This window comes from Mustelus asterias, chromosome 15 (assembly GCF_964213995.1).
Source record: "Mustelus asterias chromosome 15, sMusAst1.hap1.1, whole genome shotgun sequence".
Taxonomy (NCBI): domain Eukaryota; kingdom Metazoa; phylum Chordata; class Chondrichthyes; order Carcharhiniformes; family Triakidae; genus Mustelus; species Mustelus asterias.
The window spans coordinates 44444742-44471128 of NC_135815.1; the positions used below are offsets into that span (position 1 = coordinate 44444742).

Here is a 26387-nt window from a genome sequence, read left to right on the forward strand (position 1 = left end):
TCAGTCCAATCTGGTGTAAGACAATCAAAGCTTTCTGATCAGTCAATCTTCATCTTTTAGGGCCTTAGGCAATTTTTCAATCAGGTTTTTAAAATGTTGCCTATCAAAACCTCTAAACAGCTCAGGTTAAATGGAATGTAGAACATCAGGAGAGAATCCATTAAAATTCTACTTTGGAACTAGAGTCCCAGGTTAGGTGAGGTAATGAAAACAAGCTTGTTTGTCGATTCTAAGAGGATAACAACCTGCAAACTTGGGCGGAATCTTCCAGGCCCACCAGCAGCAGGAAGCTTGGTGGAGGGGGAATTAATTTGTTGCAAGGTTAAAAAAAATGTTTCCTGGTGGCTGGATGAATTTTTGCAATTATTTTCTTGAGACTTTAACAGCGGCAAGTTTCTCAATGAACAATATTGGGAACCTGTTTTGCATGTATTAGTAAGTCAAGCATGCTCATTAAAAGGCCAGCTCAATGGAATTAAACTCCCTCTCCAAATTAAGTTGCCCACCAGTTAGAAATTAGAATATTCATATTTACAACTGCATATAAGTGGTGTGTACCTGGCGAGATTGACTTCTTCCATGATTTTGAAGTGCGCAGCCATTGCTTTAGCCCTCTTGGGGATCACTCACAAATATCAAATTGTGAATTGAGATTGGGTATTAGAGGTCCAAGCTGCCCAAAGGCTGGTCATGGAAGGCAAGACCAGGGGAGAAGGGTGGAAGTTTGGAGAGCAAGCTGGATAGGAGGGGCAGGAAGGCAGACAGACTGTTAAAGGCAGGGAAAGAGGATGTCTGAGGCAGGCAGACACACTGGCCGAGGCAGAAAGGGAAGTTGTCTGGGGAAGGCAGACGGACTGTCCGAGGCAGGGAGGGAGGATGTCTGGGGAAGGCAGACAGACTGTCTGAGGCAGGGAGAGAAGTTGTCTGGGGAAGGCAGACAGACTGTCTGAGGCAGGGAGGAAAGTTGTCAGGGGAAGACAGACAGACTGTCTGAGGCAGGGAGGGAAGTTGTCTGGGGAAGGTAGACAGACTGTCCGAGGCAGTGAGGGAGGATGTCTGGGGAAGGCAGACAGACTGTCCGAGGCAGGGAGGGAAGTTGTCAGGGGAAGGCAGACAGACCGTCTGAGGCAGGGAAGGAGGATGTCTGGTTAAGGCAGACAGACTGTCCGAGGCAGGGAGGGAGGATGTCTGGTTAAGGCAGACTGTCCGAGGCAAGGAGGAAGGCAGTGAAGATTTCTTGTTGCAAAAGCCAAGTGAATGTTAATGGGTTTTGCTAATATGACACAGGTTGTGTCCAGGTGAGAATGGTTATTTAACAGCCATCTGAATGCAGCATGAAGGACGAAAGAAAGAAACAAGCCAGCAAAAAAAGCACATAGAACAAGATGGAGGCAAACGTTATGATCTGAAGTAATTGAATTCAGTATTGAGTCCAGAAGTGAGTTGAAAAATTAAGTTCCATTCCTTGAGCTTGCATTGAGTTTCATTGGAACATTATAGCAGGCCATAGATAGAAAAGTCAGCATGAGACCAAGTTGGAGTAATAAATGAGTATATGGAAGCTCAGGGTCATGCTTGCAGATTGGACAGAAGTGTTCCACAAAATGGTACCTGGTCTGCATTTGGTCTTCCCAGTGTAGAGGAGGATCACATATTGTGTACAGTGAATTCAGTATACTAAATCGAAAGAAGTATATGCAAAGTGCTTTAATTTGGAAGAAGCATTTGAGAAGGGAGGATGATGAGGAGGGAGGAGGGGAAAGGACAGGTGTTATATCTGCACTTGCACTGAAAGGTGCTTTAGGGAAGGGAAAGGCTGTTAGGGGTGATTGAGGAGAGGAGCTGAGGGAATGGTCCATTGAGAATATTGAGAGAGAAGGAGACTGGAAGGAGACTGCACTAACTTGCACATTTTTAATAACGATGGAGCCCAGCATGTCAGTACAAAGCAAGGCTGAATAATTTGAAGCCACCTTCAGCAGGAGTATTAGGTGCATTACCTATCTCAGCCTCCTACAATTATGATGCCAGTCTCCATCCAATTCAATTCTCTCCACCTAATATCAAGAAATGGCTGAACACATTGGATAGACAAAAGACTGGCAACCCAACCACACCCTGGCTGTAGCACTGAAGGCTAAGTAATTTGTAGTGGCAAAAAGTGATGATTTGATTCTTGTTTGGTACTCGTAATGATTTGTGAACATTTTTTTTCCTCTCTTTCTACGGTTTCAAAATTAAAATACATAGCAGAGTTATTTAAACTGGGAAGGCAGATTGGAGAGTCAAGGCCCAAGTGTAAAACTTCATCAAGAGTAAGAGAAACAAAAGAGCAAACAAAGTAAATCAGGAAGCAGTGATTACCTGACAGTAAAATCTGTTTTTTAAAACCTTAAATATTGCAGTAGGCAAGAAAGACTGCAGGAAAGAGTTTTGTGGTCCTCGGAGAGAATGAGTCAGAGTAGTTAGGTGGGTGATGAGCTGTGATCTCAACACAGTACCAAGGCTGATTTGTTCAAAGAGTGTAATGACACCCAGCATTCTTTAGTAAAGAGTTTCACACTTTAGACCATAAATATTAATAAGTCATGGAAGGAAACAGAGCATATTGAGAGAGCAGATAATAAAACATATGGTATCCTAGTTATTATGAGTAGGGGCACCGAGTTCATGAGAAAGGAGGTCATGTTAAACTTACATAAGGCATTAGTTAGGCCTGATCTGGAGTATTGCGTTTAGTTCTTGGCGCCATACTTGAAGAAGGATGTGAAGGCATTGGAAAGAGAGCACAGCACAGATTCACAAGAATGATTCCAGGGATAAAAGAAACTGTAGCTATGAGGAGAGATTGGGACTGTTTTCCTTGGAGAAGGGAAGGCTGAGTGGAGACTTGATAGAGATATTCAAGATCCTGAGGGATATAGACAGGGTAAATCGTGAGAAACTGTTCCCTCTCAAGAGAGCACCATGAAATAGAGGGCACAGATTTGAAAGTGAGGTGAGGAAAAAGATTTTCACCCAGAGGGTGGTTGGAATCTGGTCTGAACTTCCCTAGAGGATGTTGGAGGCAGATTCGATTGAGGTATTCAAAAAGGTTTTGGATCGTTCTCTGAATAGAAAGAATGGGCAGGGTTATGGGGTTAAGGCAGGGAAGTGAGATTAGGTAGAATGCTCTTTAAGAGAACCAGTGCAGGTTCAATGCACTGAATAGCCTCTTTCTACATTGTAAAGATTCTGTGAATAATACAAAAAGGGCAATATAATGATGCAATACATCAGTGTTTACCTGCCTCAGTGGAAAGGAATAAAGTACAATTAAGTTACAGAACCTTTGTATTACTAGACAATCAAATCTGATGAGTATATAACTTTAAAGTCTAATACATGCATCACAGCACAGTACAAGTGGCCATAGTAAATTCAACAACTTCCCAATGTCCAATGCATTTTCTGTATATCCACATGTGAAGGTGCTGAGAAACTGATTGCATGTAATGTACTTCACCCACAGTGTTCAAAGATGATACAGCTCTTTATTATCACAACAAATATCCATAAGCTTGAATAAAGTTTTCAATCAACAGGTACAAACCGGACTCTTATGAAAACAATTCCAATCTTTTCAGCAGTTAACAATCCTGCAATACATATAAATCAAATCTTAAGCTATAGTTAGAAAATTGCTGATAATCCTTGTTACTCCTCCTCTACTTTTCCCCTTTCCGCTCCTGAATGCTATTTTACTTTGATGGAGGCGGGTGGGGGACATTCACTGTGGCAAAATCCAATGCTCCTCACCTGTCCTCACCCAGATTGCTCCCACTTGCAATATTTCCAATCTAGACATTATTAGATTGGAATCAGGAGCAAGAATCTTGGCAGGTTTCCCCCTCTCTCATCCAGGTACCCTAACACCAATAATAACACATTTAATATTTTGATAACAGCAACAACATCATACTGAGACTTATACAATATAACATGACATTGGTCATTATTGTGATTAAGCACATGATTATCTAATTCAACATAAAACATAAATCTTTAATTCAGCATTGGTCCAACATCAAGTGGTCATTATCTGGAGTATATTTTAGAAAAAAGAGGCAATAGCAACTTTTAAACATTCAAATTCTAGGAAACATAGATGTAGTTTGTTTTCAGGAGTAAATTGTCTCTATCAAATACAAGAAATCCAGAGTACAATATCATTGCTATTTTACATTAAAACATTACATTAAATAACAATAAAATCTGGTAAACTTTAAAGCAAGTCTAATATTGACAAAGTAACTCAAGTGCATTTAGAATATGACATTGATAACTTGTTGCAGAAAATGGGTCTTTGCAAATTACTTGAAACACATATCTGTCTCCTGCAATCAGGTCGTGGTAATGCCATGTTGTACAACCATTGATTCATTTCCTGTAAGATCAGCCTTAACTTAGAGGTGCCCGTTCTGTTGCAAAGGATGCACCACAGGTTTACTAACTTGAGGCTTGGCATCCTGATACACTTAACAACAGATAATAACTTCCTGATATTTTGACAGGAAGACACCCGAGATCTTCTTCAAGGTTAACCAATACAAATTTACTTCAGGAAAATCTATGCACTGTCAGTTGATAGCATAGATTCCTGTAAGCGATTGGTGAGACTCTTGAGAATTGAGGTTGTGAGCTCCACATGGTTGGCGATGAGTGGCTACTGTGCATGCTGTGCTTTGGCCAAAATACGGCATAGAGGCCAAGGTACCATTTCTCACATTGGAATTTTGAACTGAGGATGTTGTTTCTGTCCTGTAAAGCTGTGCTTTCATTTTGCAGTAACCAAACCTGCTTAAAAGAATATAGAAATCTCGGCGAAAGGTCTTGGTGAAAAATGCGTACAAGAAAGGATTGGCACAAGAATTGATTGGGTAAAACAAGACCAGAAGTATCTTGGAACTAGACACTGTGATAAAAGGCACCTTGAGAGCTGCTGAAATAGCAAAGAAAGATATCGGTGACATGCAAATGAAATCTGTGAAGATTAGCACAGCCATGCGTTTGGCAATTTTTGTATCACCATTTGTAGAGATGAAGTTGGGGTTTCTAACTGTTTGGTAGATTTTAATATAGCAAAAACAAATGATCAAAAATGCAATGACATTCAGTAGCAAAATGAAAATAATGTAAGCCTGAGAAACTGGGGAGTTTACATCCATAGGGAGACAGATGCTCACCTTCTTGTAGCTACTGACCCCAAGAAGAGGCAGTAGTGCAACAATGAAAGAAAAAGCCCACCCACCACACATAATTACGATGGCATGCCTTAGATGGAGTTTTCTGTCTAGTTGCATGGCATAGGTAATTGTGTGCCACCTTTCCAGGGTGATTGCAGTGAGTGTGTACACTGAGAGCTCACTGGCAAAAACAGTGAAGAATCCAGCAGATGCACAACCAGCACCAGTCTGCCAGTCTATTGCATAGTTATAATACTGGCCTTTGGTCCAGATATCTACAGAAGCAATAAGCAACAAATAAAGACCCATACAAAAGTCAGAGAAGGCAAGATTGCACATCAGAAAGCGTGGAACTGTGAGTTTATATCGACTGGTTAATAAGACTATGAGAACGATGACATTCCCTATAATAGCAAGAATGTTCATTAGCCATATTATGACTCTTAAAATATCTTTTCCCACAATATCTTCACATGGATTGAAGTCATCTGCTTTTGGATTACAGGTCACATCTACTACATTAGAACAGAGACCATAGTCAAAAAATGGCTCATCTTCACTTAAGTCAAACCATGCCTCACTTTCAAGGAATGCATATTGTTGAGGTATTACAGAATTCAGCGGTATGGATCTTTTTGAATGTGTGGAACCGATCTCAGATTCCATCTCAGAGCTTGTGTTGCTGGAGTCATAATTCTTGCCATAGAACTTGTTACATAACGGAGACCATTGTAATCTGGAAGAAAGCAAAGTTACAAATTTCGGAATGATTCTGGTGAGAAATGAGCAACCTGGAATCAATAACACAGTGTAAGGTGTAAGGAATGTCTGGGGCAGAAAAAGTGTAAGGAATATCTCAGGCAGAGTATCTTTTGCTTAAAGCATGATCTCAATGGGCATGTAGAAAAATTCAGAAATCTATTTTGCAATTTAGAAGATACCATTGTTTTTCTTTCTTCACAGAGCTACTCCAGTGAGACCTCAGACACAGCAAGGTAAAGTTAAAGTTTATTTATTAGTCACAAGTAGGCTTACATTAACACTGCCACGAAGTTACTGTGAAAATCCCCTAGTCGCCACATTCCAGCGCCTGTTCGGGTACACTGAGGGAGAATTTAGCATGACCAATTCACCTAACTAGCACATCTTTGGACTGTGGGAGTAAACAGGGGAACCCGGAGGAAACCCACGTAGACACAGGGAGAACGTGCAGACTCCGCACAGTCAGTGACCCAAACCAGGAATTGAACCCCGGGTCCCTAGCACTGTGAGGCAGCAGTGCTAACCACTGTGCCAACGCATTAAGAGTCCAGAAGCGCTCTACTAATTTCAAAGAAGTTGCAACATCAGATTGGCCTGAGAACTATTCGAATGCTCATTCTGCTGGCTAGCACTATTGCACATTCAGCTCTTCTGGAGTTTGACTGCTCCAAACTGATGTATTTCATTATTTATCAAAATATCGCCGTATAAACTTTGTTTCTCTCTCCAGAGATGCTGCCTGACCTGCTGAGTATCTCCAGTATTTCCTGTTTCACTTTCAGATTTCCAGCATTTGCAGTATTTTACTTTTCTTATTTGTAGTGACTTTTTCATGTTTTTTGGTTTCTAGATGTTCATAAGATATCGGAGCAGAATTAGACCATTCAGCCCATCGAGTCTGCTCTGCCATTCGATCATGTCTTTTGCATTACATCTTTGAGACTGCATTAGTAAAGACATTGAAATGAATCTCTGAACTGTGCTCTTGACTGATGATGGTGGAGGAGATGGAACACACTAAAGGCTAATGGACGGGAGAATGAGCGACACTGTCACTGGGCTATTCAAAGGCACGGGCTAATGTTCTGGGGATAGGAAATTAAATCCCATTATGGCAGCTTGGGGAATTTAAATTCAATTAATTAATAAATCTGGAGTAAAAATCGCGTCTCCATAACAAGAAACACCCATCTGGTTCACTTATTCCCTTCAGTGGGGGAAATCCAGGCTTGACAAGGCCTACATGTGACTCCAGACCCACTGCAATGTGGTTGACTCTTTCTTTCCCTCTAAAATGGACTGGCAAGTGGCTCAGTTGTATCAAAATTCTATAGAAATGTTAAATGAGACTAAAACCAGCCTGGCCACCTGGCTATGACCTAGGCACTAAAAATAGCAAAGGCACATCCTATCCAGATCACCCCTGCTGACTAACATCTGGGGACCTGTACAAAGAAATTGTGAGAGCTGTCCAAACAGACTAATCAAGCAACAGCCCAACATAGGCACAGATTTTTAATCCCAGATGGGGTTTGCTGAGTCGGGAGATTTCCTGGCTCGACAAAGAAAACCTTTAGAAATGTCTGCACGCAGATTTCGGAGCGAGCGTGGAGTCTGCCAGTTGCAGAGGCGGGCTGGGCACAAGGCCTGCCTCAGTGCCCCAGCACTGTGTTTAAATAAAGAAAAAATAAATCTAACAAAAAACATTCCTCCAGCCCTCACCCCTCACACACTCCCTTTGTCTCATTCATGCCAACTTATGTCCCAACCTATGTTATATCATCAAGTATCACCCCTCATGGCCTCCATAACCGCAAAGTCAACTTAGTGCCTCTCGAACCACCTTCATTTCCCCATACCCCTTATGCCAACTCAATGCCAACTCATTCCCTCACCCACCACCCTTTGCCCTTACCTCCTCAATGCCACTCACTTCGTATGCTTGACAGCTTTGACACTTCCTGGATAACTTCAAAAGGCTTGACAGCGGGACAATTCCATAACAGTTCTTTGACAGTTCCTTGACAACTTCCTTGATTCAGTTCCTTGATTATTTCTTGACAGCTTGACAGTTCCTTGACAGCTAAATAGCTGGTTACCACTTCCTTGACAGCTGAACAGCTGGTTTAACAGTTTCTTGGCAGCTGGACAGCTTTTTGACAGCTTGACAGTTCTAATGATTTTGTGCATAAAAAGTGCATAATCATATTCACTTTTAATAATCGCAAGGAGTGCCTTACTTCTCCCAAAAGTATCCTGGGACCCTATCCAAAGGGGTACCTGACCTCTCCAAAGGGGTATTCTGGTTATCCAAACACATGTGCCAAGTTCAGATCTCATCTCACTTGTGCTAATCTGCATACTCCAGATTTCACACTCCTGTTCTTCCAAAATCTAACTTCAGTGGAGGCAGCTGTTGATTTAATTGGCTGGCTGCTTCCACAAAGCATGCATGCGATTCACATTTTCCCACATTATGCTCCATCTACCAAACCTTTGCCCACTCATCGTTAAACCTATCTAAGTTCCTCTGTAGACTTCCTTCGGAAGGCTCCTTCAAGTGCACCTTCCAAACCTGCAACCTTTACCACTGAGAAGAACAAAGGGAGCAGATGTATGGAACATCACTACCTGTAAGTTCCCCTTCAGGTTACACACCATCCTGACTTGGAACTAAATCGTCGTTTCTTCATTGTTGCTGTGTCAAAATCCTAGGCCTCTTACCGTCCTGTGGGTGTACCAGCACCACATGCATTGCAGCGGGTCAAGAAGGTGGTTTACCACCTTCTGAAGTGCAACTACTGAAGGCAATAACTGTTGTCCTTGCCACCGACACTCACATCCTATGAATGAATCAAAGGAACTTGCTTAAAAATAGTTCCATTGTATGTCCTAGAAAATAACCTGTCATCATTGATTAATCTGTTGAGTTGAAATCGTATTTAATTTTTTTCACTGTTCAGTGTTCCCGCATGCATTTTCGATTTACAGGCACTCTTAAAGAGGGCCGTCCCACATAATTAAAGAGCTACTTAAAATGACACAATACCAAACACCAGGGTGATAAAAATGATGAAAATACAAATGCTGGATATCTGAAATAAAAATAAACTGCTGGAAATACAGTCTTATTCCGAAAAAGGCCACATTCCCAGAATGTGGTAATGTATCTTTTTACATTACAGTTGCTAACTGATATGTTGTGTATTTCCAGCAATTTGACTTTTATTTGCAGGCTCTCAGAAGCCTCTCCTTCCTTTTGTGCATTTACATTGGTTCGACATACGTAAAAGAATAAATAATACTCACTCCTTTTTCTTCTTAGCATTTTCATTTTCAAAGGCACAGCAGTGGCTGGGATATGTCATACTGGCCTCCCTTAGTTCTACAAAGTTATCCAGGGGTGGTAACCTTTTCAAGTTATTGGTTGACCGAGCTATGAGCTTCTTAATAGATTTCAAGCCATGAATTGGAAGTGCAGTGATACCAGTTCTGGAAATGTCCCTGTTAAAAGAGTAAGACTGTTGGTGTCCATGTTACCAGCATTATGCCCACCAAACCATTGTGTTGCTGCTGCTATAAGACATCTAGAATTCTGTTTGCGTGTGAGGAGAGAGTTATCTAAATGTATTAATTGAGGGTCTTTTTTTATCAGTTTCAAGCACACTACAAATATTTAAGAAAAATAATGTAATACCGATAGGAATGCATGAGAATGTGAATGTGCTGAATGCTGTATGCACAATTTAGAATATGAAGAAGCAACAATCTGTTGCACATTAGACCACTGGTTTGCAACCTTTGCCATACTATAAAAAGAACTGAGGCACACCTCCTATTTTCTCTGTCTTCTTTCCTTACAGGGAACTTGTTTTTAACTTCTTCCTGTCCTTCCGCCTGTGTTTTGTTTTAGCCTCTCTTTGTCTCTCTCACTTCTCCCAGGCTTTTTGCGCCATTTCTGAGTTTTTGCTCTTTGTGCAGGCACATGGCACCACTCTCTTCAGCTCCAAGTCCCATTGGTCACGTGCATGGGCCTGACCGAGGTAAAAATAATCTAAACAACACTTGTGTGGCTCTTTCCCAGCTGGCACATGCGCGGGAGGCCCAGGATTCGTCGGGTCTTGGAGATGCCAGCCACAGAGCTGAAGACAAAGGTTGAGTTTTTGTTTAATTACATGAATTTTGAATCATTTTGAATCTTTTTTTTGTGGCACTTTGCGGTGAGGAGTTGGGGGTGGGGGTGGGGTTGGTTTTCATGATACACCAGTGTGCTGTGGCACACTGGTTGGGAAGCACTGCATTAGGCATATGCTAACACTGGAAATATGCACCAAAATCTTCCATCCTTGCTTGCGACTGTGATTTGCCAGTGCTGCTCAGAGAGAATGGAGCTTTGGCTGGAACGCCAAATTCTCCGTTCTTTTTTGCAACAGTTCCTGTCATGGACAAGACTGGAAACTTCCACCCATGGACTCACCATGTGCCACTGGAGCCTAATTGCAGTGCAAATACAGAGAAGATGGAAAGAAAGGATCTAACACTGGCTCCAACGTGACTTACAATCCCTCTGCTTTAACTAGGGTGGAATCAATAGTAAAACATGACAGAATTGTACAACTGACACTACTACACAGTAAATATTGAGTAACTAAAGATATGTGATCATCAAGTAATTCATTTCCATTGATATTGATATATGTGATCCGAAAACTAACATTAACCTCCACCTATTCACGTGGAATTGGTGGTCCACAGGTACCTCTGAATAATCTGTTGTTTTTATCATTACTCAATTTTCTTGATGGTGCCTTCTTTCAGATGGTGAGGAAGAGCTGAAGCTAAGGGCGTGTGAAATACTTCATGTTTCACAAATTGTGGCATGCAAACGAGTGCAAACTACTGAAAAGATGAAAGAACCATAGGCTCATGTGTGCCAGCCTCAAAGTTCTCTCAATCCAGCCTCTTGCAATTGCAAGAGAGCAAAGTCTCTTTAAAACCAGCCAAAGCATTGATAAAAGATATTCCTCCATTATTTGGGCCCTCCTCATACAGGACACTGTTCCACACAGCTCCAATGACCTATTTTGCACTCGGCTTTGAAGGATATTTTCCACAGACATGGAAAACTCCTGTAGATGGACTTTCTGAGATGCTAAGCTTTCTTTATAAGCAGGTGTGTGTCCATAGACACTGCAGCAGAGACCCTTGGCCAGCAGGACCTTGCTCTTTAGCTGCTATCACCACTTCTTTCTCCACACCACTGCACTGCCACTCATCTAGTATTTCTCAAACTCACTGTGTAGACTGAATTTTACATGCCTTGGTGGATGTGTTTTGCATGGGGGGATGGGAGGGTGGGGGGCAGGGGGGATGGGGGGAGTGGTGTGGGTACCCATCTCAGCACCTTCCCGCACACCCCTGAGATCTCCTCCACAGTTCAGGGGATGGCGGGTGCTGAAATCAGCTGCCTACTCACCATATTTAAACGAATAATTAAGGGTCAATTAGGTTTGTTATCAAACTAGTTGACTCTGATAATATGTTGTCCACACTGTAGAATGTTTGATGTTGGTGTGGGCCAGGAGTGGGAAGCCCGTTTTTTAAAATTTAAGTGTTCACAGGACAGGAAGGAAGGGGAGATCGCTCTTTAGGGACTGTCTTTTGCTGATCGCGGAGGGCTCCCCTTAGACTGACGTCCCCACTTTGTACCAACCCGCTCCCTCCCTGAAACCCACTCTTTCTCCTACCACCCCTCTGCCTCACCTATCAAAATCCTCCCCACTCAATTGGCCAGCAACTCCAGAGAGTGGGACTTCTGCCGTACTATCTTCACTTTGAGAGGCGGGGATGGGGTACAGTCAGGGCAGCTGCCTCTATCGGAAGCTGATCAGAGGCAGTCATCGAGGCGGCTGAGTGCCAAGGTGGGCTGGTTAAAATGCCTGGTCCTCTTGGCCATTGTCCCAGTTGTTTAGTTATGTTTTAAGTCCTTTAGTCCTCACCCCTCACACCCATCACCTCATTATGCATGCTTGGCTGAAAGCCCAGGGTCTTCGAAAAGGGTTATGTGAGTGTGTTTTTTACATAGGCACAGAGCTAGGTTGATTTTACTTGACTGACATCTTATGAGATTATAATAAGTTTTTCTTTCTGTCATCTCTTTTGCCAATGTCTCATTGTTTATTTGCACAGGTTAAGAGGTATCAAGTACTTAAAGCTTCCGCATTCATACTTTAATAGTCTGTTTGGTTGACATTCTTTAACTATTTTTTTTCTAAGCAGTTTCACACCACAATTGTTATTGTTGGGTTCTTTATTTCTGAACATAGTGTATACTATGTGAACAGGCATGGAAGGGCCATAAGTTGGCTTGGAGAGTATGAGTGGAGGGACCATTAGAGGTGGGTGGGGAACAGCAGCTAGCTTTGAGTTGGTGTGAGGTTATAAGGGGATGTGTGAGGGCAAGAGTTGGCAAAGGGGCTAAAATTGGGCACAAGGGTGGGTAGGGGTGTGAACTGACATTGAGTTAGACCATAGGAAATAAGAACAGAAGTAGGCCATTTGACCCCTTGAGCCTGCTCCACCATTCAATAGGATCATGGCTGATCTGGCATTCCTCACATCCACTTTCCTGCCCTTTCCCCATAACTTTGATTCCTTTACTGATCAAAAATCTATCTATCTCAGCCTTAAATACACACAATGACTGTCCCCACAGCTCATCCATGACAGTGAAAATTGGGGATGCCAGGAATGGATTTGGGAATCCCAGAATTGGGTCCCACCTGCCATTTTTAAATGGCTCAGAGTCCTCCCAAATCTGAGATCATAAGGCCTGTCGTCTCACTTCTGCTATTGTTTCATCTGCCATCATTTTGATGAGTCTTCAAGTAGGTGGTAAATGTTCGATCCAGTAGTGCAGGATGTAGAGCAGTCTAACCAGATGCCGATAAAAAGATTGGCAGAGGCTGCTTCAAAGGTGGGGCCAAGAGTAGCATCAATGCTTCCCCAGGTCTGACTCAAATTGATCTGACTAATTCCTGGTTCTTCTTGGGATTTCCTCCACGTTCCATTCATTTATATTACTCAGCTCAGCTCGAATTTCCCCCAGCAACCCTCCCCCACCCCAGATCCTCTCTAATAATGCAATTAGATCACTAGAAGGCACTGGGCCTCTGACTAGTTTCACTAAGTGGCAAGCAGGACTTGCTACATCTGACCATCTTTTATTTTAAGAGGTCACTTCAAAATCAGCCTCATGTACTAACAATGTTGAATCCCATAGAATCCCTACAGTGCAGAAGGAGGCCATTCAGCCCATCGAGTCTGCACCTTTCACAATCCAATCCAGGCCCTATTTGCGTAACCCCACATATTTACACTAGTGTCAATTTAGCATGGCCAATCAACCTAATCCGCACATCTTTGGGAGGAAACTCGAGCATCTGAAAGAAACCCATGCAGACACGGGGAGAATGTGCAAGCTCCACACAGACAGTGACCCGAGGCCAGAATTGAACCTGGGTTCCTGCAGCTGTGAGACAGCAGTGCTAACCACTGTGCCACCATGTTACCCACGGTGATCTAATAATTGATCTAATAATATCAATCGACATAAATTAAATGCTCTAAAGCAGAGTGCATAATTATCAATAATTGTTTCAACGAGATACAAAAAAACAATGAATTAAGTAGTACAGTCAGAATTGATAAAGCCAGATTAATAAATTAAATTATTAATACACAAGCTGCTAACTCATATATCAACAGATGCACCGATGGGCAAAGCCTTGAAATAATGTGTGAATTACCCATGATTCTCTAAAAGCAGATGCTTAGTAGAGATGAGGTATTGTCCACTAAGAGGGAAAGAACATTTGAGGCAAAGTCAAAGGATTGTCATCTGAACCAAAAGTGGAAGGCCACCTAGCTTCGTCCACAGCCGAGAGCCACATTTGGGATGGCAGCTAATTAAATGGCTGTCACTGGGTCACTGTTCCAGTTAAAGGTGGTGGCTATTGGCCCAGTTGGAGGGCTGTAGACTCTGCAATGCCACCATTAGTGGTGGCCGTGACTGAGACAGCAGCTTCAGGAAGAAGGTGTAACAATGGGGGGGTAGGGCCTGGGTGGGATTGTGGTCGGTGCAGACCCGATGGGCCGAATGGCCTCCTTCTGCACTGTAGGGTTTCTATGATTCTATGATTCAATGGCCGAGCACTCTGGAAGAGGAGTAAGTGGGATCGGGAATGCTGGGATCAGGCAAGTGATTGTGAGAGTGGGCCTGTTAGGTTTGAGCAGTGCTGTTTCTATTGGAGCAACCATTGCAACTGGAGAGGTGGAGCTCTCCACAGGCCAGGGAGAACCCACAGAATGTCCCCTCACCTGAAACCCACTGGGAGGCTGCCAAGTTTCACTGGATGGCCTACCCATCTGCCAGTATATGCACCCCTACCCTTCCCCCAGGAGGTGGGAAAGTAGCCACTTAAGTGGCTCAATTGAGTTCCTTCTGAGCAACCAACCTTCCAACTTTCTCACCACTGGTAAAACGGCATGGAAGGAGGAAGATGCCATCAAACCTCCTGCTGCAACTCTAATGTATACCCCTCTTCCCAAAAGGGCTCGTAAAATTCCAGCCAGAGCATGAGGCTATATTATTCCATCTACTGGTTGGCTGAACAATGATGGGTAGAAACCTGTATAAAAAAACTACTTGCTCAGAATGGAAATTTAACCAAGAGAATGCCATTTATTTTCTGATAAGGAGGCCAATTCAGCTGTTGGGATTAATGAACAAATGTTCCTCACCTTAATTTTGACTTCACTCAATTGAACAAATATTAATTGCTACTACTGAGTCCAAATTAATTCCACCATCTTTTACAATTTTATGCTTGAAAATGTTGTTGGACAATGCCCGCCAGTTGTGCCAATGTGCCTCATTTTCCCTTGCTGCATGCCGTATTGATATTTCACTTACAGAACAGTTGGACCTGTCGCTCCCACGAAAACATCGCCGTGCAATTTCCGTAGATTCTGGTTACCTGTGAGGTTGCTGTACATGATGAAAGGCAAAAAAAAAATCATCAAAATTCCTGAACAGCCACCATGCAATGGGACAATGGCATGCTGTGCGTCCCTTCAACAATACCAACTCAAAAACTGCAATCATGACATTGGGACAAAACCAAATCAGCAAACTTACAGATGATCTATATCTGTTCCGTTAAATGCATGGCTTTGTACTTCTATGAGGTCATTGTTAATCAGTTTTCTGTGTTTGAAAAAAAAAGGAAAAAAGATTTCTTTGGCTTTTCCCCTTGCTGCTAAATGATCTTTCACAGTATAAGCCCAAAACAGTATACATGATTTATTTTACGACTTCTTTATTGTACAAATAAAACACTAAATTAAACAATATTTTATTGCAAACTGAAGTTCTATTTGGAGTTCTCAAAACATTCAATTCCCAGTTTCTGAAACAAATTGTGATACATTATTTTTGCTGTATTGGCCATTATCAGGACTTGACAACAGAAGTGGAACCTGATCAAAATACGCACATGTAAATGCTCCAAATCTGAAATTAAGTCCTCAAATTTCTGGATCACACTGACTCAGAAATCACATCAAAACTTACACGGTTTGTGCATCGATCGTAATACAGAATCTGAAGGTACATTTCCTATAGAGCTCACTTGGTCTGATGTGAGAATGTAAAAAAACTGATGGCAAAACGAGGGCAGCTTGCCCATTTTGTTACAAATAGCTGTTATTTTTAAAATCATGTTTCTCCTCGGAAAATGTAGACTTATTTTCATACGCAGGTGTGAAACCAAGCATCTTGATGCTTCACAGCAGCAGTGCTGAATTATTTAGTGGTTTAAGAACCACCAAAACTTGCTTAACGAGGGGAAAGAAACCCAAATCTCAGTTCAATCCTGGTTCTCCACTCGGGATCACTGAAACTTAGACAACCAGTCTTAATACACAGAAATTTATTTCCAATTTAACCTCTCATTTCTACATGCACCTGAAATGGCACGGACTCCATTGCCAGTAACAAAGATTAATTTACACAGCTTCACCAAACTGTCAGTTTGGACATCCTCCAACAATAATGGAAAAAAATTATTGTTGACATTATTGAAGTCTGCTTTATTCAGTATTGCCTTCTCATGTTAACAACTCTACCAAATGTAGTTTTGTTTTTGAGTGCTATCATGTTGCTGTGCTAGAGACTTCATTTTCAGTGTCTGATGGTCTGTTAGTAGATATGTACTTACATATTTAACGTTCCAGTGCTTAGTCCCTGGAAAGCGTAAGATGGTATAACTTGCATTTTTATGTTGTCTCGAAATTCACTAAAGGAAACAGCCAGTATTTGAGTCAAGAAATGAAGAGGAGAAAACAGGCCAGTTAGTCTGACATCAAGTCTTAACAATGCACTAAGAAAATTATAGTACGATCAGTTAGAATTAACATGGTTTTACTGAAGGAATCAAAAACAGAAAATGCTGGAAAAACTTAGTTGGTCTGGCAGCATCTGTGGAGGGAGAAGATAGAGTTAATTTTCTGGAATTTTCCAGCTGTTCTCAATGGTGGGATCTTCCAGTCCCGCTGATGACAAACCTCCATTGTGGGTTTCCCAGTGGCGGGGGCTCCATAGAAACCCCGTTGACAGTGGCAGGATCAGACGTTCCTGCTGCTGGCCAATGACGAGTCGCCTCCACCGCTGTGAAACACTCCACGGGGTGGGGGGATGGGTGGGGGGGGGCATGAAAAATCCCGCCTGACGTTTTGAGTCTGTATGATGTCACACTGGAATTTTACCGCCTTGCCTGCCCGAGGCTCATAAGATCCCGCCCGAGGCCGATGGAGAATGCCATTCTACGAGCCTCGCCCGTCCCGATTCTGGGGCGGCGAGGCGGTAAAATTCCAGCCCATGCGTTTCACTATTTTGTTCGAGGTTTTTGAGGATGTAACTAGTCGAGTCAACAAAGGGGGCCCGGTGGATGTTTTATAGTTGGATTTCAAAAAGGCATTCGACAAAGGTGCCACACAAAAAGATTAATACACAAGTTACGATGTGGAGCATAATATATCAGTATGGATAGAGGATTGGTTAATGGACAGGAAGCAGAGAAGAGGGATAAATGGGGCATTTTCAAGTTGGCAGGCCATGACTAGTGGAATTCTGCTAAGATCAGTGCTGGGGTCTCAGCTACTTTTAATCTACATGAAAGACCTAGACAAAGGGAACGAGAGTAATATATAAGCAGATATGGACAGGTTAAGTGAATGGGCAAAATCATGTGAAGTTGAGCATAATGTGGGGAAAATGTGAGGTTCTTAACGTCAATCGTAAAAATGGGATTTTTCTTTCTAAAAAGTATGAAACTTTTAAATGTGGATGTTGAGAGAGATTTCGGTGTACTCACGCAAGGAAACCAGAAAATTAGCATGCAGGTACAACAAACAATTAGCGAGGCAATTAGCATATTGAGGGCGATTCTCCCAGTGCAGTGGGCCGGGAGACATAAGCGGAGGCTGTCTCCACGCATCTCCAAGACCTAGATTTCCAGTGGTGTCTTAAATCGGGATTTCCATCCCATTAATGGGTCCGGAACTGAAGTCTCTGGGCCTGCTAGCTTCTCCCCTGCCCCTGCCAGGAGTGGTTCACTCCAGCGGGATTTACAACAGCTCCCCAGTAATGGGTAGCTGGCAGCCTAACCCTGCGAGAGTGAAGGGAGGCCATGGAGGCCCCTAGGAGTTCAGGGGTAAGGGGGGGAGGGTGCCCCCTGGGCATTGCTAGCCTGCCAGTACAAGCCTGGCCCCCTGGCACTGCCCAAGGGTCAAAATGACAATGCCCACCAGGCAGCAGGCAGTGCCAAGAGGGTGGGGCCAGAGTGGGCAGGACCTATAGGAAGCATGGTCTGTGGGGGGAGATCGGTGGGGGTGTGGGGGCCTGCTGCAACTCTGCACTTAGGATCAGTGATGTGGAGATGCCGGCGTTGGACTGGCGTGAACACAGTAAGAAGTCTCACAACACCAGGTTAAAGTCCAACAGGTTTATTTGGTAGCAAATACCATAAGCTTTCGTAGCACTGCTCCTTCGTCAGATGGAGTGGAAATGTGCTTTCAAACAGTGCACAGAGACACAAAATCAAGTTACAGAATACTGATTAGAATGCGAATCCCTACAGCCAGCCAGGTCTTAAAGATACAGACAATGTGGGTGGAGGGAGCATTAAGCACAGGTTAAAGAGATGTGTATTGTCTCCAGACAGGACAGCCTGCAAGTCCAGGAGGCAAGCTGTGGGGGTTACTGATAATGTGACATAAATCCAACATCCCGGTTTAGGCCGTCCTCATGTGTGCGGAACTTGGCTATCAGTTTCTGCTCAGCGACTCTGCGCTGTCGTGTGTCGTGAAGGCCGCCTTGGAGAACGCTTACCTGAAGATCCGAGGCTGAATGCCCGTGACTGCTGAAGTGCTCCCCCACAGGAAGAGAACAGTCTTGCCTGGTGATTGTCGAGTGGTGTTCATTCATCCGTTGTCATAGCGTCTGCATGGTTTCCCCAATGTACCATGCCTCGGGACATCCTTTCCTGCAGCGTATCAGGTAGACAACGTAGGCCGAGTTGCAAGAGTAGGTACCGTGTACCTGGCAACCTCAAACAGACCATTGTCCGCAGCAAACTACCCAGCCTTCAGGAGAACAGTGACCACGACACCACACAACCCTGCCACAGCAACCTCTGCAAGACGTGCCGGATCATCGACACGGATGCCATCATCTCACGTGAGAACACCATCTACCAGGTACACGGTACATACTCTTGCAACTCAGCCAACGTTGTCTACCTGATACGCTGCAGGAAAGGATGTCCTGAGGCATGGTACATTGGGGAAACCATGCAGACGCTACGACAACGGATGAATGAACACCACTCGACAATCACCAGGCAAGACTGTTCTCTTCCTTTGGGGGAGCACTTCAGCAGTCACGGGCATTCAGCCTCGGATCTTCAGGTAAGCGTTCTCCAAGGCGGCCTTCACGACACACGACAGCGCAGAGTCGCTGAGCAGAAACTGATAGCCAAGTTCCGCACACATGAGGACGGCCTAAACCGGGATGTTGGATTTATGTCACATTATCAGTAACCCCCACAGCTTGCCTCCTGGACTTGCAGGCTGTCCTGTCTGGAGACAATACACATCTCTTTAACCTGTGCTTAATGCTCCCTCCACCCACATTGTCTGTATCTTTAAGACCTGGCTGGTTGTAGGGATTCGCATTCTAATCAGTATTCTGTAACTTGATTTTGTGTCTCTGTGCCCTGTTTGAGAGCACATTTCCACTCCATCTGACGAAGAAGCAGTGCTCCGAAAGCTTATGGTATTTGCTACCAAATAAACCTGTTGGACTTTAACCTGGTGTTGTGAGACTTCTTACTTAGGATCAGTGGCAGAGGGAGGGAGGACATCGATCGGGGCTGGCCAACAGGATTGGGGAGGGTTGCGGGGGTGATCGGCCGACCAGAGTGGTCGGGGCCGTGGGGGGTGGGGAGAGGGTGGGGTGGTCAGGGATGCAAAGTGGGGGGGATGGGACTGCCAGTGTGGGGGTGGGGGGGGGGGCGGGAGGATCAGGAGATCGGGATAGCCAGGGGAGGGGGTGTGAATGGGGAATCGAGGTGGTCTGGGGGGGAGGGGGCGGGTCGGGGCTGGCCCGGAGATGTCTGGGAGGCCAGTGATCGTCGGATGGAGGGGGTTGGAATGGCAGCGATGTGGGGTTGTGGGGCTGGCCAGCGATCGGGAGGCCGGCAGTGTGGGGCTACTGTGCATGCGCTGACCCCGACACTGACAGATTGACACATGCACTGTGGCCCGCTCAGCGGTATTCTGCCGGCCTCTCCAGTGGACACCACTTTTTGGAGCGATTCATGCCAGGGCACTCTGCAGTGCCCAAAGTCTGGGAGACGCATTTTGAAAATCCTGCTAAACAAATAGAGGGATTTACTCCAGTTTTTATGCAAATTTGGCACTTAGAATTACCAGCCATTATCTTTTATTGAAAGGGGGCTGGAGTACAAGACCAAATGTTGTTGCAATTGTCAATGAGACTTTGTTGAGACCATATCTGGACTCCAGTGTGCTGTTTTGATTTCCATACCTAATGAAGGATCTACTTGCCTTAGAAATGGTACAGCAAAGGTTCACTAGATTGATTTCTGGAATGAGAAGGTTATCCAGTAATGAGAGGCTGAGTAAATTGGTTCTATAATCTGAGTTTAGAAGAAAGAGGTGTGATCTTACTGGAACAGAGAGGATCCTGAAGGACTTGACATCGTAGATTCGGAAGTTGTTTTTTCCTCTTGGGTAAGATAGAATATGGGGCCATATCTCAGGATAATGGATCAATTGTTTAAGATTGAGTTGAGAAGAAATGTCTTTACTCAGAGGGTTGTGAATCTTGGGAACTCTATCTAAGAGGGTTGAATACGTTCCATCACTGAGTAAGTATATTGAAGACTGGGATGGACAGATTTTTCATCTGTTTTGCATTCAAGGGATATGAGGAGCGAGTGGGAAGGTGTAGTTGAGGGAGAGCATCAGTCATGATCATAGTGAATGGCAGAACAAGCTCGAAGGATTATTATGGTCTAATCCTGCTTCTACTTTTTAGGTTCTTAAGTGTCTATTTTTGTCAAGGTGTGTAGAACATCAATTTGAATTCAATGCAATGTATGTCAACCCTACTCTTTATTATGAGGTTTAGAATTTTATGTGCATAAGGATAATCGATCAATGAGAGTTTGATCTGATCCAAAAGCTTATGCAATTGTTGTGAAGGCATCATTTCTTCATAATATTGCAGTTGTTTCTTTGGGTTCCAACACTGACTCATGCTTGATATGTACTCTTCAGTCCAAACACATTACTCATCGCATGTTAATCAAACAAAATGATATCATTTCTAAAAGGTATTTTATCTCAAAGGCATAATAGTTTTTCACATTACAGATTAGCTAAGTGTGAAATCCTGTCACTTTATGAATAAACTTAAAGCAGGAGATTGCAAATGCCGGAAATCTTAAGCAAAGACAAAAAGTACTGGTAACACTCGGTGAGTCAAGAGATAGAAGGCAACATAGCAGCATTAAAAAAGAGGCCCAGTGGGGATCTTCCCTCCTTTCTGGTGGAGGAATTGCAAGATATTGTGGAACACTCTCAGTTACGAAAGCTGTCTGTTAAATTGTAATAAAGCCAGGGTCTTTGCCATTTGTTCCTTGCGCTTTCCATTTGGAGTATTCATTCCGATGGATACAAGCAGCACGTATATATCACCCAACTGTGCACTGCTGACCTGGATTTTCCACAGTGGATAGAAGATTGCAAGATGCGAGGTTGGTAATATGTGCTTCCACTGCACAGTAAGAAGTCTCACAACAACAGGTTAAAGTTGGACTTTAACCTAGTGTTGTGAGACTTCTTACTGTGCTTACCCCAGTCCAACACCGGCATCTCCACATCATCACTTCCACTGCATGCCAGGGAGCGGTACATGGAATATCGTTCCCTCAAAACCTGTCCATGAGTCTGCACACTTACACACGCAGGCACACTTCTCCCCCTCACCTTCCATTTGTATAAGCCCTTGACAATGCATCCAGTAAATATTTATGCTGCCACTTTTAATCTTCTCCCTTTTAAGTCAAAATTGTAGTCTTTTCCCCCTTCCTTCAGGTCAGGCTGATACTTGTCTCCCTTCAGTTTATGTCAGCACTCTTTATCTTAAATTCATGCTGATGATTTTCCTGTCCTGGCATTCTTTGCTTTAAATTGATTTGATTTGATTTATTGTTGTCACATGTAGTGGTACAGAGTGCAAAGTATTGTTTTTTGTGCGCTATACAGACAAAGCATACCGTACACAGAGAAGGAAAGGAGAAGGTGCAGAATATAGTGTTACAGTCATAGCCTGGGTGTAGAGAAAGATCAACTTAATACGAGGCAGGTCCATTCAAAAGTCTGATGGCAGCAGGGAAGAAGCTGTTCTTGAAGCAGTTGGTATGTGACTTTTGTATCTTTTTTCTGATGGAAGAAGGTGGAAGAGGGTATGACCGAGGTGCATGCATTCCTTGCTTATGCTGGCTGTTTTTCCAAGACAGTAAGTAGCCAGACAGAGTCAATGGATGGGAGGCTGGTTTGCGTGATGGACTGGGTTTTGTTCACGACTCTTTGTAGTTTCTTGCGGTCTTGGGCAGAGCAGGAGCCATACCAAGCTGTGATACAACCGGAAAGGATGCTTTCTATGGTGTATCTGTAAAAGTTAGTGAGACTCATGGCAGACATGCCAAATTTCCTTAAATCTCTATTTCATTTATTCCCTTCCGGTGATACCAATACCCACCTATTCCCTTTCCGTTTGGTTCATGGTGGAAGATTTCAGCCTCACCTGTCCCTCACTTCCCACCAACACGTTGCATTATCTTGCAGTGTGGCTCCCCAATCCTACCTCTTACTGGTCAGAAGATCCAAGATGGTGCCAGAACGTGGCGACTTCTTGCTAATTGTCCCCAGCATACTGTCTAATTCTATCTTTTACTCTTGTTCTATGCTTTTAAAACTGTGCTCTAACTCTTTTACATTCTGCAACCTCCCATTTCCTTCTCCTCTATGTACTCTATGAATGGTACGCTTTGTCTGTATAGCGCACAAGAAACATTACTTTTCACTGTATACCAATACATGTAACAATAATAAATCAAATCAAATCCAATCCAATCCAATCAAGAATGATATGGTTGGGGCATCTTGAGATAGCTGTGCAAAATCAAAGTTGTTGAGGTCACAAAACTATTAGTGAGAATGTCTGTCCTGACTCATGCAAGATCCAAGAATGTGGAACAGTGTGGAGGAGTGGGGGGAGGTGAAGCAAGGAGCATGCCAGGGAATTAAAAGTGGGCATGAAGGCACAAACTGCGTATGCCTGACTCAGCCCTTGTGACACAATGGCCGAGGATTGTAAGCATACATTGTTCCAGAGAAGGAAGGACGCACACTGCTGCACGTGAAAAGTGGGAATGAGAAACAAAGGCCTGAATTTTATGTTCCAGGATCGGATGCGCTGCCAACCCAAACAAGCGCAAAATTGTGTGAGATTATGTCGGGCACATGTCACAATGTCAGGAGGATGTCATCCAATATTACAGTCGACAGGCATACTCAGAACTGGGAAATGCAACCTCCGACAATTAATCTGGCAATTAAGCCACTTAAATGCCCAATTCTTCACAATTGTACATTGTCTGTGCAATTCAGAAGTGGGCACATGGGCAACATGGCTAGGAGGCCATCCTGTTTTTATTGATTTCTCCATCCAGGGCGTGATAAAAGCCAACTGGAGCCTTGGCAATGTGAATATTTAAGAATTTAGGTGAGAGTTTATTGTTTAGTCTTGATAGTTATAGCATTTTCAGTGTTTTTTGAAGGACTCTTTGCCTTTCTAGCTTTTTTGTTTCAGGACTATTTGGCTTACAAACCTTTTTGCAGGCTTTCTGCTGGGTGCACCCTTCAATGCATAAGACAGTGTCATCTGCATTTCTGCGAATAGGGATTGTATGCTCAATTGGTGGGACCCCCTCTGAAGAGGATGAGAAGGCCAGAAGGATAGGAAGTCAGGTGTCCACAGGCAGCACCTCAGAGAGCGATCTATGGGAAGAGAGGTGTAGCCACAGGGGATGCAAGGTGGGATATGCAGGATGGGATATGCAGGCATACAATTTAGACCTGAGCGTTTCAGTTCAAGGTCAAACAGACTAGCAAGCCATTGGGCTCAACTGAATAAGCCGACAGAAAGAGGACTGGAATCAGTGGCAGAAACATTAAGCTCTTGGTTAAGACTAAACTGTCTTGATTTAAATCTGTGATTGAAGTAACGAATCAGATTAATTTTGAAATCACAACTCATTGGTCAGCTAGCTGGTACACTTACATCACAGGAATGTGAAATGTCACCCAGGGAAGGGAAAGTCTGGGAGAACAGGGTACATGCAAAGTTACATGTGTTTACTTTGATCTGCATCCTTAGGGTCCCAGTCATCATTATGAACTAGAACATTCATAGTGGAATCTATGAAAGTGAATAATAGACTGCACCTAAGAATTGAGATATACAGCAAAAAGGGCAAATTTAGTGCTTCAGTGTACCAGGCATTCAAAGGATGCATGAAGCAGACAGCCATGATATAAGGAAGTTGCTGCCCTACCTCCGACCTGAGCTTCCTTCATACATGGCTCTCCACTGGGCACAGTAAATGTACCTTTGAGTGCATGTGCATGACAGTGGCCGAATAAGACAGATTTCCGTGTCCCTACCTATGGGACTAGTGATGCATCTGGGACTAGAAAGAACATTGGTCAGAGAGGAGTTCAGGTTCATAATGGAGGCCTTGTTTAAATGAATTGGTGGAAAATCTGATGGCTTTTCCCTCCTCCCGCTTTTCCAGTGTTCAGCCAATCCAATAGCTCCTGGGCCAGGAACAGCAAAATTTGCTCCTATAGGTCAAGTATGTGAAGGCTGTGAGATATATGTGAATAGCAGATTTGTAAAATATATTTATTCATGGGGTGTGGGTGACATTGGCAGGGCCAGCATTTTTTGCCCATCCCTAATTGCTCTTGAACTGAGTGGCAGTAAAGAGTGAACCACATTGCTGAGGGTCTGGAGTCACATGTAGGCCAGGCTGCAGACAGCAGATTTTCTTCCCTAAAGGACATTAGTGAACCATATGGGTTTTTACAACAATCAACAACGGTTTCATGGTCACTGTTAGACTTTTAATTCCAGATTTTTATTGAAATCGGATTTCACCGTCTGCCATGATGGGATTCAAACCCAGGTCCCCAGAGCCTTACCCTGGGTCTCTATTACTAGTCCAGTGACAGCACCACTGCCCCCCCTTAAAGACATCTGATTTTAAAAACAAACTGATTTAATTCTATACTATTCACCTGGCCTGCAATGTCAGTTTACAGTCAGCAATACAAATGTTCTGTTCACAGATAAAAGCTATTTACCCACTGAATGACCTTGGAGATTGTTCATGTGAATATCTCACCATGTGCATAATTTAAAAACAATAAATACTAAAATATGAAACAGCAAACAATATTGGAAGATTTCAAAGTTGTTTGGACAGTTTAAACTAAAATTAGTATGATTTTGAGCTGTGTGCCAAATATTTGATGTCTATTATGACAAATGTTTGAACATCCAGTTGGACAGTTGCTGTTATTAGATGCTCCATATCAGTTGAGACTTGCAACTCCCTATTTCAGGATAACAACGCCTGCAGACAACAATAAATCTATATCTGAGCAAGTTGGTTCAAAATCACATTGGAATTCAGCTACAAATTCTTAAAGGGCAGAGAACTTGTCTGGAATTAGCGTCCACCAGCCCAGCCAATAAAACATGCATTGATTTATTTGTAAATGATTAGTATCAGAACTAGAAAAAAAAGAACAGAAAATCAACCAGGGAAGCAACAGCTTCCAAACTTTATTGAAAAGATCCCTACTTTAATCACTCTTAATGTAGCAGACTCAGCTCAAAGTACTTACAGAAGCAAGAAGTCTTCAGAATGTATATGCGTGATATCAGGGAAAAACCTTATGCCAGTGTTTGTAATCGTCCTGCAGAGGTGAAGAAGCACAAATGAAACATGGTAGTCAAGCATGCATTACAGAACTAAGTGTTTATGACTTGTTAGCAACAAAATGCACCATAGACTATTCCGTACAAACCTTGTGCTTTTCATTGGAGCTTGGGGAAAGGATTTTTGTGTGATTATATGCTAATTCTGAACTGCAGTTAGACAGATAGAGCCAATTAAGCACAAGGTAAAAGTTTATTTAACATGATGGCACATTAGTCTTTTGCAGGTTGTTGCAAATCTGGATGGTAACATTGACATTTAAAATGTAGACAAATTCTAAAGGACTTTGTGCTCGCTCACCAGTTCTCCAGGCTGGTGGATTCATTAACATACTCATGTGCTGCAACCATACGGCCCTAGAAATTCGCAGAACTACCATCCGTCTCCCTCAGCAACTCGAGCAGGAGATGGGAGGAACCCAGTTGAGAATAACAAGAATTCACTTACAATTGGTCTCGTCTGTTTCTGGGAATGTATAGGCTACCTTGCAAAGAATGGGACTTGCTCAAACAAGGCAAATATCTCTACAAAATGGATTCAAAATGCAGTTTAGTACAGGAATGCTGCCATATTTAGTGAGAAAGGCTGAAATTCTCTGATCTAGCATGCCCCACTACCATTGCAAGCGAGAACAGAGAATTTGGTGCTCAGCCAAATCTCCATTCACTGCAGGGGACCT

At 43.3% G+C, this 26387-nt stretch overlaps 1 protein-coding gene across 1 annotated transcript in view; it reads right to left on the minus strand.

Annotated features, from left to right (window-relative positions):
- Nucleotides 1-3515: 3515 nt before the first annotated feature.
- The window catches only part of LOC144504817 (follicle-stimulating hormone receptor-like), a 186598-nt gene continuing 163726 nt past the window's right edge, over nucleotides 3516-26387 (minus strand). Inside the window, exons 5-10 of the mRNA XM_078230567.1 lie at nucleotides 25614-25685; nucleotides 16268-16345; nucleotides 15187-15255; nucleotides 14962-15036; nucleotides 9297-9491; nucleotides 3516-5961 (exon numbers count right to left, since the gene is read on the minus strand). Coding sequence (XP_078086693.1) covers nucleotides 4620-5961; nucleotides 9297-9491; nucleotides 14962-15036; nucleotides 15187-15255; nucleotides 16268-16345; nucleotides 25614-25685 — 1831 coding nt within the window. The 3' untranslated portion in view covers nucleotides 3516-4619. The remainder of the gene's footprint in view (nucleotides 5962-9296; nucleotides 9492-14961; nucleotides 15037-15186; nucleotides 15256-16267; nucleotides 16346-25613; nucleotides 25686-26387) is intronic.